This window comes from Excalfactoria chinensis, chromosome 1 (assembly GCF_039878825.1).
Source record: "Excalfactoria chinensis isolate bCotChi1 chromosome 1, bCotChi1.hap2, whole genome shotgun sequence".
Taxonomy (NCBI): Eukaryota; Metazoa; Chordata; class Aves; order Galliformes; family Phasianidae; genus Excalfactoria; species Excalfactoria chinensis.
The window spans coordinates 48200226-48211861 of record NC_092825.1 but is presented as its reverse complement, the minus strand read 5'-3'; the positions used below and the strand labels follow the sequence as shown (position 1 = coordinate 48211861).

Here is an 11636-nt window from a genome sequence, read left to right as displayed (position 1 = left end):
GTCTCCATCCCAATGAAGGGCGGCGGGTTGTTGACGGAGGAGCCGCGCGCCGCCATCTTTGAAAAGGATGGGGCGGGGCCGGGCTCCGGGTTGGGGGCGGGGCGACGTGGAGGTGACGTCACCGCATGACTGTGTTTTTATGAATGAAAGGAATCCGCGGGTGAGTAATCGCGCGGAGCTCGGCTCGGAGCGCGCACAGCCCGCCCGCCTCGCCGCACCCCGACCGTGCAGCGCGGAGCCCACACGGCACACGGAGCGGCCTCCGGTGAGCGGACTGTGCGGGGTCGGGGATGGGGGCGTCGGGAGATGCCGGAGCGGGGCGGGCGGTGGGAGCTCGGGGATGGTGGCGTCTTACCCCCGGCCCTGATTGCATCAGCTCGGCTCCTCCCGTGCTTCGCCCCCCCACCGGCGCTTTGGAGAGGGAGGGGGAAGGTGGTCCGGAGTTGGGGCCGCTTCGGGCCCCGAGCCCTCTCCTCTCGTAATGGCGGAGGGGAGAAAATATCGGCCTCTCCCGCCCTCGCCTCTGCCCCAAGAAAGAAGCGAAGTGGCGGTCGAGGGGTACGGAAGGGGTAAGTGGCTCTCGCCCCCCCCTCCTCCCCCCGCAAAGCGCTGCTGAATCACGGTGAGACGGCGCCCGCTCGCCCGCGACGTGGCCGCGGCCCGCACCCTTCGACCCCACCGCGAGCCCCGGCCCGGCCCCCCTTCCTCCACCCCCCCCCTCCCCCTCAGCTCTGCCCTTCTCCGAGGGAGCTCCCTTCAGCCCCCATGGCACCGCGTCTCCGGGGAGGGCCTTCCCACGTTGTTGTGGTTGTGTGCTATTATTATGGGCTTCGCATAAAAGAGTGAGGTGGAGCTGGGCGGGGATCGGCATCACGCTCCGTGTTCCCTTGCTGGCACTCACATGCTCTTGGGCGTTTTATAGGGCCGGTACGGGGCAACCATGGCTGCGGATGGGCTGTCCAGCAAGGCGCTAAAGGTGAGCACTGGGGAAAATAAGGGATGTGGGGGGGGACCCAGAGGTGGGGTCTGGCATTAGGAGGTCCAGGATCAGGGAGTCCAGCATGAGGGATAAGCATTGAGGAGGTCCAGCATGGGAAGCTGGCAGTAGGAACTCCAGCATGGGGGAATCACACTGGGGAGGTCCAGCCTCAGGGAGCCCCACAATGGGGAACTGGCACTGGGGCTGTAGCTTGGGGGATTGGCCTTGGGGTCCAGCAATGGAGTTGGTTTTGGGGTTGGGGGGGGGGTCCATCTCAGAGAATTGGTGCTGGGGAGGCCCAGCACTGGGGATTGGCATTAGGGATTGGTATTTGGATGTCTGGCACTGGGGGTTGGCATTGGGATCTCACTGTTCTTCTATCCAACAGGTGAAGCGGGAGCTTGGAGAGAACACACCGCTGCTGTCAGATGAGGAGTTAATGGGGCTGTCGGTACGGGAGCTCAACCATCACCTGCGGGGCCTTTCCAAGGAGGAGGTGGCGAGGCTGAAGCAGCGACGACGGACGCTGAAGAACCGGGGCTACGCTGCCAGCTGCCGGGTGAAGCGCGTCTGCCAAAAGGAAGAGCTACAGAAGCAAAAGATGGAGCTGGAATGGGAGGTGGACAAGCTGGCCCGTGAGAATGCTGCCATGCGCCTGGAGCTTGATACTCTCCGTGGCAAGTATGAGGCCCTGCAGGGCTTTGCCCGCACTGTGGCTGCCCATGGGCCACCTGCCAAAGTGGCCACTGCCAGCGTCATCACCATCGTCAAGTCCGGTGCCAACCAGGCTGCCTACTCCTAGTGCTGGCCCCGTCCCTCGGCCGGGCACTGTCCCCCCCAGGGCGCCTTTCCCTACATACCGACTTGAGGCTCTCCTTTGCTGGGAGCTGCACCCCAAATCCTTCCCTCTGGTCCCCAGACCTCTGCTTGTAGGGAGGACTGCCACCATGTGTGTACCGGGTGGGACGGCACATTATTGGAGGGGAAGCCCATATGGGGGGCTTCCCTTATGGGGGAAGCCCATAGCCCGGTATTGCCCCATGGTCCCATCCCTTGCTGCATCAGTGGGTGCGTGCAGGAGGGGATGAGTCCGTGCGAATGGATGGAGGCAGGGAAACACCTCACAGCTCCAAGCTGGCAGGAAAACACGGTGCACCCTATTTTTGGGGGGAGCTGAGTGCAGGGCAGGCGCTCCCAGGAGCATGTGCCAGAGAGGGAACTGGGGAAGGAGTTTTGCAGAAGGATGAGGATGAATGGGGTCAGCACTGACCCAGTGAAAAGGGGTGGAGGATGGTAAGAGAATGTGCAGGTCAGAGGGGAACAGAAAGTGGCTGCAGGTTGGGGTGAGCGGGATGGCATAGCACTGTGACGGTGATGGAGGGGGACCCTTGGGTACGGGACATCTGGGGGCTGTGAGACAAAAGGGACATGTGGAGGGGCTGTTTTCTCCCCATCACGGATATCCTTCATGCATCTCTTTGACCCAAGTGGGACACTCGGCCCAACCACGTGCCTGGAACGCAGAGGCAGGAAGGAAGCAAAGGCAGCTGGAGTGCAGATAACTGCTGTTTTGCTGCACATGGCCTTGCTGGGATGGCCCTGCCAAGCCCTGTGCTCCGCTGGCTCCAGAGCTTAGGCTGCACAGAGCAAGGAGTCAGAGGTGTGGAGGGCCGAGCATCCCACTCCTGGGAGCTGCCTGACAGGCAGCTGCTTCTCCCTTGGGTTTTCCTCCAGCTTGGACATCAGCACAGAGGTCTGGGCATCGCCACGCCAGCCACCCTTGGCTGCAGCCTCCGTCCCTACCCAGAGAGGTGCCCACGCAGAGGGCACTGTGTTAGCATCCCCTCGGTCCCGCTCTCCCTGGGTTTATTTATTGCACGAACGTAAGTTATTTTCACGTCCTCTTTGCCATTCCGCCTCTTGGCACAGCCAGGATGTTGGTACAGAGCCGTACTTTATATTTTATATATGCAAATCACATTTTATCTTATATAGAGCAAAAAAAACAAACAAACAAAAAAAAAACCAACAACAAAAAAACAACCAAAAAAAAAAATACTATTTATTTTCTGACTTACAGTCTGTGTCCTACCTGAGTCCTCTGTATTTTGTAGACTTTACAAATAAAGCGAGTTCTTTTGAGTTTTTTTTTCCACAGAGAGTGCGTTTGGCCTTTCTTCTTCTTCTAGGGCTGTCGGGGGAGACCGTAACGCTCCTTACGATCACCTGAAAGGAGGTGGTGGTGGTGAGGTGGGCACGGCCTCTTCTCCCAGCTGACAGCAATAGGAGAAGAGGCGACGGCCTTAAGTTGTACCAGGGGAGGTTCAGGTTGGCTACTGGGGAAGCATTGACAGCATGACTCACAAACTCAGACTTGGTTCAGAGAAGTCAGGCAGAGGCAGCTGAAGTACAATCTAGATTATCTCTATATTTTTATTTGTCATCATATTTGCTCATTTCTGCAGAGTATAACGTCACAAAGACCAAAATAGAGAGAGCGGCTTGTCGCTGAGCTCACATCAGTTAAACACGATAGGTACAAAACTAGGTGGCTCTGTCTTATTTATCATACATTATTGGTTTGTTTTTTTGTTTGTTTTTTTTTCTTTCAGTTGTTTATATACAAAGAACTACTCTACGTGGAAAAATAATAAACAAATCCCATGGGTATGTTACACGGTAAACAAAAAGGAAAGGGGGCAAAGAGGGGAAGGAGGTGAGCAGCTTGGAGGACCTACTCCTGGCCTTGGGCTACCACAGGCAGAACTGCTTGAGAGAGCAAGAGGTGCCCCTCTGTCTCAAGCTCTGGGTCCTCACGTTAGAGATTTGCTCCTCTGGTTCTGGCCTGTTGCAGGGGAGTGCAGGAAGCTCAGAGATGGTTTCGCTTAGTGTTATAAAAAATATATATATATAAAATCATAACGCATGGCAGCTGGCTGTTACCTGGGCGCTAGCTGTTCTCCAGGCTTCTCTGAAGGCAGCTAAGTGCAACAGGGTTATGCTTTAAACCTCTACATACAGGAAGCTTTGGGAATATCCAGACCCCTACGCACAGCATGTAGATGCAGCATATGTTTTAAAGTAATGTTTAGAAAATGCTTCCCCAAGCCTGGAGTATCCTCAAGCTCAAGAGAGATTTCAGATCTCGGCCATCCAATGCAGCACACTGGGGATGGCCATTGGTTAAGTGACGTTGGGACATCATCGAGACCTGCAAATGCGATGGAAGGAGGGGAAGGGGTTTTGTCTTCTAAAAGAGAGGGGAAGTTTAAAATAAATACCCCACACTAAAAAACCTATTAATCAAAGCCACAGAAGATGGAGGGAAAGCTCAAACACTAGTCCTGCTTTCCGGGTGGCTTACAGGATAAGAAGTTTCATACCAAGTCCCCAAGAAGCCTGGTAGGTAGTGTCTGTGTGTCTACTTAAGCAGTTACAGGTTTAGGAAAAGCAGGAGCCATCCGCCTGGTGTTGCAGGGAGTGCTGCTCCTGACCTGGTTGTGGTGCTGAGGAAACAAGGAGCTCTTTGCTTGCCGTCACTTGTGAGGAAGTGAATGAACAAGCACAGAGATCAGGATAGAGGAGGAAAGGTGAACTCCAGGCAGTAAATCAGACCCTGCTTCTCCCAGCAGAGCAACAAGGAGCAATCCGGAAAGGGTGCATCCCTTCCCAGATACTCCAGTCAAAGGGCAAAACTTGTGCAGCTGGCAGGGGAGGCCACCTGAAAGACACCTAAACTGGGACTCGGTCTGACAGCTGCTGGTGTAATCCATGACTCTTAAGAGAGGCAGCGCTGTTGGTAGGGGGCAGGGAATGAGAGGAAAGAACATCTTAAGTGTTCACAAATGCTCCTTTCCCCGAGAGGGATGAAAGGACCAGAGCTATATAAACTTCCACCACCTGTTGTGGCCGGTCCTCAACCCTGGCTAGCAGGAGACAGATGCTCCAGGTAGCATCTTGCCCCAGGAACGCAGGGGAGATGGGAAGCTCAGACACCTGGTGATTAGAAAACTCTGCCCTTGTGAGTCAGTAATTCCACCCCTGCTGAGCTCCAGCAGGCAGCTTTGACAGGGAGCAGAGAGGGCAGAACAAGATGATAGTCCTGCCCTCTTCCCCTACACTCACTCAAGTATAGGCCTGCACAAGCAGTGCTTAAGAGGTGTGAGAGAAGATGTTCCATACTAAATACTCACTGCAATGGCTACAGAGGGTCCAATCTCCAGCCTGGCCCTCAGGAACGCTTATCACTGCATCCTAATCCCATTTCCTAAGGATCACAGAGACGTTAGTACCGGGGAGCTGGGGGTGCAAGCTGTGCCTACATCAACCATTCAGGAAGAGGAATTTGAAGCAGTCAGGTCATCCAATTGAAAACAAAACATTTCTGGCCAAGATTCCAGGCTCTGGCCAGTCACACGCCACATCCAGCTGAGCAGGTATGGGAGGCAGAGCCCCAGATAGTGGAGCTTTGCTTCAGTCAATTCCAGTCAATTGCTGCTGTAAGGTTTGAGAAGCAAGTCTTGGGGCCATTCCCCTAATTCCACTCCACTCATTGCATCCGTACCCACAAAAGCGAATGGGAAATGCCCACTTCTGCAACCTGCACTAAGAGGTGATATGACTTGCGTGTTCCTGCTTCAATAAATTAAAAAAATAATAATAATAAAGAGCAACAAAGGAGGGAAAATGATAGCCTGTGCTGGTGGTTTTCCCTCCTAGAACTCATCATCGGAGCTCAGCAAGAGGGTCTTCTCATTGTCACGGGCACCCGAGCAGCTGTGGGAGCGTGAGATGACGTGACTGCCATTGCGCCAGGGTGGGCCGTGCTCCAGCGTTGACTGCTGGGTGTACTGCTGGTAGGCTGGGGAGAAGTTGTGGATCGCATCTTGGACGATGTCATGGGGGTTCATGGTCTCCTTGAGGCTGCTGGAGATGCTCTTCATTGGAGCACAACGACCTGTCGGGGTGAGATGGGGAGGGACGGGTGAAGAGTACAGCTGCTTTTCACCCCATGCCTTAACACGAGGGGAAGGAGAACAGGGAACATGCACTCCTAGGTCCTGCAGAACTTTACAGTTACTTTATAGAATTCCTTCAGCAGCAGCTGAAGAAATGCCACACAAAGAAGTGATGCCAAGTTTTATCAGTATTGCTTCCAAAGTCTGAGCAAATCCACCTCAGCACCAAACAGGGGCCATGAGAATGGGATGAACAACAACAACCTTCCTATGCGTGACCTGGGCTGACTTAGGGGTGCAACAAAGACAGCCGGGTAAGGAGATGCTTCTGTCAAGGTTTTTGGAAGTAAAAACATTAAGAAACTTCTAAAAATGTCAAAGAAATGGCATTTGCCATTCCCACTCACTGGAAATTACATTGACGGGTGTGGTATGAAAGCACCCACAGGAAAGAAATCATAAAAGGGGAGAGGAGAACACAGGAGATAAAGGAAGGGAGCAGGCGGTACAAGGCAGAACGACAGCTGGAGGGTGTCACAGCAAAGGATGCAGCAGTTGAAGCCAGTCCCACCCATGTGCCAGGCATCTTTCTAGGAGCTGCCATTTCTCCCAACTTCTAAGTTCCACCTCCTGCATGGGCTTCTGGCTCTGCTCAGCTCTGAGGATGAGCTCTCCCAATGACCAAGGCATGCTGATAAGCTGTAGCATTCATGGGAGAAGGGAGGCTGGGCTGAGAGGGAGTAAACCAGCTCCTTTGAGAGCCTGCTCAGTTTTTCAGGGAGAAATGTTTCATACGGTCCCAACACGAATTCTCTAAGGATGGGTTATACCACTGCCAAGGGCTCTTTTACAAGCAGTTGGATTACAGACCTGCAGGAAGGGGAACAAGGGACAGAGTAGGCAGTAGGCAGGATGGGAACCAGGACAGAATGGCATATCCCAGTTAAAATCAACTGAGACAAACACACAGAGCATGCTGCACCTACCGTATGGCCCATATGATGGAACGGCTGCATCAGGGACCAGTGGCCAAAGCAAGGGAGAGAAAAAAGGGGGAGGGGAGAGATGGAGAGACAGAGAGAAAGAGAGAGAGGAAATAACAAGAACTGAACAAGACCCACCACCAAATCATCCCCAGTCTACTAGACAGCAATTTACCCCTTCATCACACACAGACCTCTGCTCCCCTGCCTTCAGCCACTGCCCTTCTTAAACCTCTGGGGCTAGCTGGGATGGAGGCATTATCTACATGAACACTGCCCATGGGCTGCTGTCTTCCTGCAGCTCAGCACAGACTCCCATCCACCCCAAACAGGAAGGAATCCCTTCATTTCATCCCCATTTCCCTGAAAACCTCTACCTCTGTCTTCCCCAGAATAAGATTTCTAGCAGCTCCACCTTCAAAATCATTACAGGAAGATTCCCCTCCTCCAGGCAAAACATATTGCTAAAGCACAGCTTCATCCTCCTGCGCTGGAGTCAAAACAGAGCATGTTTCAGGCCTTGTCCCTCCTGCCTCCAGACTATTGCACAATCTGGAGCAATGGAGTTCCCCTTTGGGGAGACAGGAAGAAGGACAAACCCACTCTATTGAAAGGATGCAACTTCATGCCACCCTGAGGTCTGCAACAAGCTATCATGGGTGGCATACTAGGGAACTGAAAAGGGAACAATGCAATTCAGGAAAAGTTTCTGGCCTGCAAAGCTGTTGCACAATGCATCGGCTCAGACACCACGGAGGAGGGGATGTGATGTTTTTCAAGCACGCAGGTTGAGAGTCATATCAGCGTGCTGGCTCCCAGAGGGACCAATCTCCACCCAGTCTTGCTACCAAGCAGACAGGCCATGTGCACTGGCATATTTCTTACCTTGTGCATCAAGTCTCTTGTCCGCATACACCTTGTATGTGAAGGCATGGCGCAAGGCAATGGCTGCAAAGAACATCTCCACACAAATGATGAAGTCCTGATATCCAGCAGCTACCGTGCCTTCACCCACAGACACGTTGGCAGAGTGGATTTTGGGGATGGCACCACACTTTTCCAAGATGGCCAACAGCATCCCTAAACAAAGGAATAACCTCACGTAAATGTGCAAGAGAAGCATGACACTCAATTGTAAGAAGGATGTTTTCCCCTGTCCATATAGCAGGTGGCTGAAGAACTCCAGAGAAGACAGAAAACTTGTGACCAGATGGCTCAAGATGATAAACTAGACAGCTTATTAGTCTGTCTACACACAGTGAGGACGGGCCATGCTTCAACAGCCTAAATTCCATCTAAGTTCATACTCAATTAGTCTTTGAAGTGCAACTCGGTAAACCTAAGTAGGGCACTGAATAGGGAAATGCTTACAGCCAATTAGTAAGAAGCATTAAGCTGAGGTGGAATTTAGGCTCTCTGATGTGGCGCCTTCATCATGATGTGTATGTATTCTGAATGTCCTTCACAAACACCAATACGCAGTGGTGTTTCTGCAGCAGCACACGTTGCGTTCAGCTAGCAACCTGCTGAACAAGAGTCACAGATAAGCCACTACGATTTTGTTTACAGAGCACTAAGAAGATCTTTAGATGCGCCACCTCAATTAATAAAATGGCAGCACGCAGATAAAACCTCAACTCCTCGTGCTTTATGATTGTTTCAGAAATGCAAATCAGCTCTTCCTAGGAAAAGCAACAAAAGATTACAAAACAAAGACAACAATTAAAAAACAAAACAAAACAGAAAGACATTTTGATTATTAATCATCTGCTCTATCAATTCTAGCATCTGAATCCCCGCACAGAGCTCTTTGTGGCTATAAAGCAAAAGGAAAAGTAGCTCACCTTGCCAGAAGGAGAGGAAGATGACAGACTTCACCATGAAGAACTTGAGTACTGGGCTGTAGGGACTGAGCAGCTCACGTGTGGCAAAGTAGAAAAGGAAGAGGGCATACAGTGCCAGGCTGACAGAGATGTTGTAGATGATCGTCACGTAGAGGTAGCCACTGGTTACACTGAAGAGAGCAAACACATAAACACCTGAAAGCCTGCATGATCCCTTCCCCCTTGCCGAGTACCAGGACTCTCATTTCCTTCCTGCCTCTCTGTCCCATTCTCTCCCCCAAACTAAAGCAGAAAAAAACCTGAAACCAGCAGGCTTACCTCTGCCCTCCCTTCTCGTGTACATATTCAGCTTACGTGCATCCTGTCTTTTCCCAAGGCCCAGCAGTGAGAGAAAGGGAAACTGAAACCTCAGTTCTAACCAAACATACTTACTCAAAGTCACCATCCTGGTATTTGTCAAAGGCCTGAAGGATGACTGTGCTGATCGCCATGAGGGGCTTCACCACACAGAACTGCAGGGTAGCCTAGAGGAATAAGAGAAGGGGAAAGAGAAAACAGGGGGTGAATGAGGCCACATTTCCAAACAAGCATCCAGTGGACACGCCAGCGACCTGCCATGCAAGACAAATCAATCCTGCCCCAAGAAAGAGTCTGACACTTGCTAATCAATTGTGCTTGAGGACTGAAGCACAAGGAGGAGACAGAGGAGATTCAGAGGAAGCGTGCATGCTATTTTGCTTGTGCAGGACAGGAAGACTCTAAGGCACTTGGGATCTGCTCTATCCATTCTGGCTCTACAGGTATAATTCTATGAGGAACTCTCTTTTCAAAGTCACCACATCCTCCATCATTCTGGAAAGAGGGAAGTTGAATGCTGAGGTCTTAAAAGTGCACAAGGTCACGAACCTAAAACATCACCCATATCTCCCCAAAAAAGGCTGGAACATCCTGGGCAGGTGCTGACCTTCACGCACACAGGGAGGACTGCGCACAGAAAGAGGGCAAAACCAAAAAGGAATGATTGCTCTGGATACAATGCAATTTGTTAGTGGTCATAAGACTTCAAGGAGATTAAAAACCCCAGCACATGCCAGTTAGTGAGTCACTGTAAAGATGTGAACTGGAAAAGGTCAGGCTAATTGGTAAACAGCTCTGTCCCCTGTGCTTCCCCTCCTTCCAATCCGCAGATGGCTTAACCATTTCTCTGCAACCCAAACCACCGCGTTTTATTTTTAGATGCTTCCCCAGAAGATGCTATGGCATACAGGAAGCACATGGATTGTGTGTGACCCATCTGTGAGGGTCACCAGACACAGATCCAGCTAACAACCTCGATGGGGCCAATTCTAAGGAAATGATCTGTCCAGATTTTACACCACAGCCACCAACACACCAGAAAACTGCTGCAGGATCTCAGGCAATGTGTGCAGACCGACTGACCCCAAGCAGGCACCTGTCTGAGAACGGCTTGGCATGGAGAGAGGGGATGGAAACAAGTGGTTGTAGTACACAGATACCCTCAGGGTAAAAGGGACTGGGAAAAGCAGAAAACACAGATGGAGGAGGTGGGAGGCAGCAGGAGCACTAGAGATGCTGAGGGCTGGGCTAAGATGGGCAAGGTGCTCCTTCCAGCACATTTCTCTTCCTGATCATCACACTGGTGGGATATTGCATAGATTAGCATTGAGATCTGTTCTGCAGCTCTCTTCTCTCCAGGAATTTGCCTTGGAAGGTCTCACCCACCAATCCTGGAAGTCGTGAAGTACAGAAAGTGAGTCCTGGTGTCAAAGACCTCTCACCAAGGCAACATGTAAGCTTGAGCCAAGGACAGAAGGACTTAGCACGTCACTTTGCAAGACACCTCCCTCACAGCCTCCACAGCAGAGTTGGCTGTACACAAAGGGCTGGCCTGACTAGAATAACTGCTGCCAGATAACAGCAAAGCAAAAGTAAAATGTCCACCAAAGCCAGAGTTAACAAATGAGCTGAAGATTTGCAGAAGCCAGCAAAATGCTTAAGAAAAAGGGCTTCTAATTTTCATTGTAGTGGGGAAAAAAAACCCAAAACTTTCCAAGCACACTCATGTGCAACCCACGTAGACACTTGTCAGAGGCTGCAGGGCATGAGAAAGAAGAAGTCTAAGGGAAATTCTCACTCCAGCGCTCCTTCATCTTGATGGGGGCAGTGCCTTCTTATGACATGTTTAAAAGGCAAATGTTAACATTATTAAAAGCAAAAAGATTAGTTAGTGCATGGGATCAAATATGGGGTGTACAAATGAAGTCCAAGAGCTACAAGAGAAGCAGCACACAGGGAACAGTTCAGGGAAGAAAACAAGAAAGGCATGGGAGCAGAATACAAAACAGGGACAAAGAGAATAGAGAAAAGAAAGACGCAATCCTTTCAAAAAGGCCAATCTGGATATTACTATGAGTCTGCATTGTACCTTTGACATTTCTCTATGCTGCTAAGACACTGATGATGGGGGCACAACGTGGAGAAGAAGGAAGGGCAGAGATCTAGCCCCAGAGACTGAAATGACAGTGAACTGAGCCCTTTCAAAGCATCAGACGTGCTTTATGTATGTTGTCTCCAGAGAAACCTCATGTAATCATTTCCATCATTGAACAAGGCCTTAAAACTCACCTGCTGTTTCAAGGCAGCCAGAGGTGACTGACCTGATGAGCAGACAAGGGCTGTATCGTGGTTTAGATCTCTCTTGTTTCCTCCCCCTCAACATACCCAACTCAGCACAGACAGACATGGTGAGCAATACTTGATTCCTCCTAAAAATCATTGTATTGTGCTTAACCTCCACCTCCTCCTCTACTCCTAGCCATGACAGCAGCACTGGGAATTTAGGAGGCTGTTA

General features: G+C 51.2%; 2 protein-coding genes across 6 annotated transcripts in view; one reads left to right on the top strand and one right to left on the bottom strand.

The window, feature by feature from the left end:
- Nucleotides 1-81: 81 nt before the first annotated feature.
- MAFF (MAF bZIP transcription factor F) lies at nt 82-3135 on the top strand. The gene is made up of 3 exons (XM_072361629.1): nt 82-265; nt 923-976; nt 1368-3135. The coding sequence occupies exons 1-3, from the start codon at nt 140-142 to the stop codon at nt 1779-1781; spliced, it is 594 nt and encodes a 197-aa protein (XP_072217730.1). The 5' UTR covers nt 82-139; the 3' UTR covers nt 1782-3135.
- The window catches only part of TMEM184B (transmembrane protein 184B), a 25521-nt gene continuing 16903 nt past the window's right edge, over nt 3019-11636 (bottom strand). For 3 of the 5 annotated variants that reach the window (XM_072361627.1, XM_072361624.1, XM_072361626.1), the window contains exons 6-10: nt 9197-9288; nt 8765-8934; nt 7806-8000; nt 6924-6947; nt 3019-5936 (exon numbers count right to left, since the gene is read on the bottom strand). In XM_072361627.1, coding sequence (XP_072217728.1) covers nt 5695-5936; nt 6924-6947; nt 7806-8000; nt 8765-8934; nt 9197-9288 — 723 coding nt within the window. In that variant the 3' untranslated portion in view covers nt 3019-5694. The remainder of the gene's footprint in view (nt 5937-6923; nt 6948-7805; nt 8001-8764; nt 8935-9196; nt 9289-11636) is intronic. The other 2 variants (XM_072361628.1, XM_072361625.1) reach the window with 1 other exon arrangement.

Bases quoted from the DNA above. Each gene is read 5' to 3' on its own strand.
- MAFF (XM_072361629.1), top strand. From the start codon at position 140: ATGAATGAAAGGAATCCGCGGGTGAGTAATCGCGCGGAGCTCGGCTCG. The intron at 266-922 runs GTGAGCGGACTG...GGCGTTTTATAG, and splicing joins GGCACACGGAGCGGCCTCCG to GGCCGGTACGGGGCAACCAT. The intron at 977-1,367 runs GTGAGCACTGGG...TCTATCCAACAG, and splicing joins TGTCCAGCAAGGCGCTAAAG to GTGAAGCGGGAGCTTGGAGA.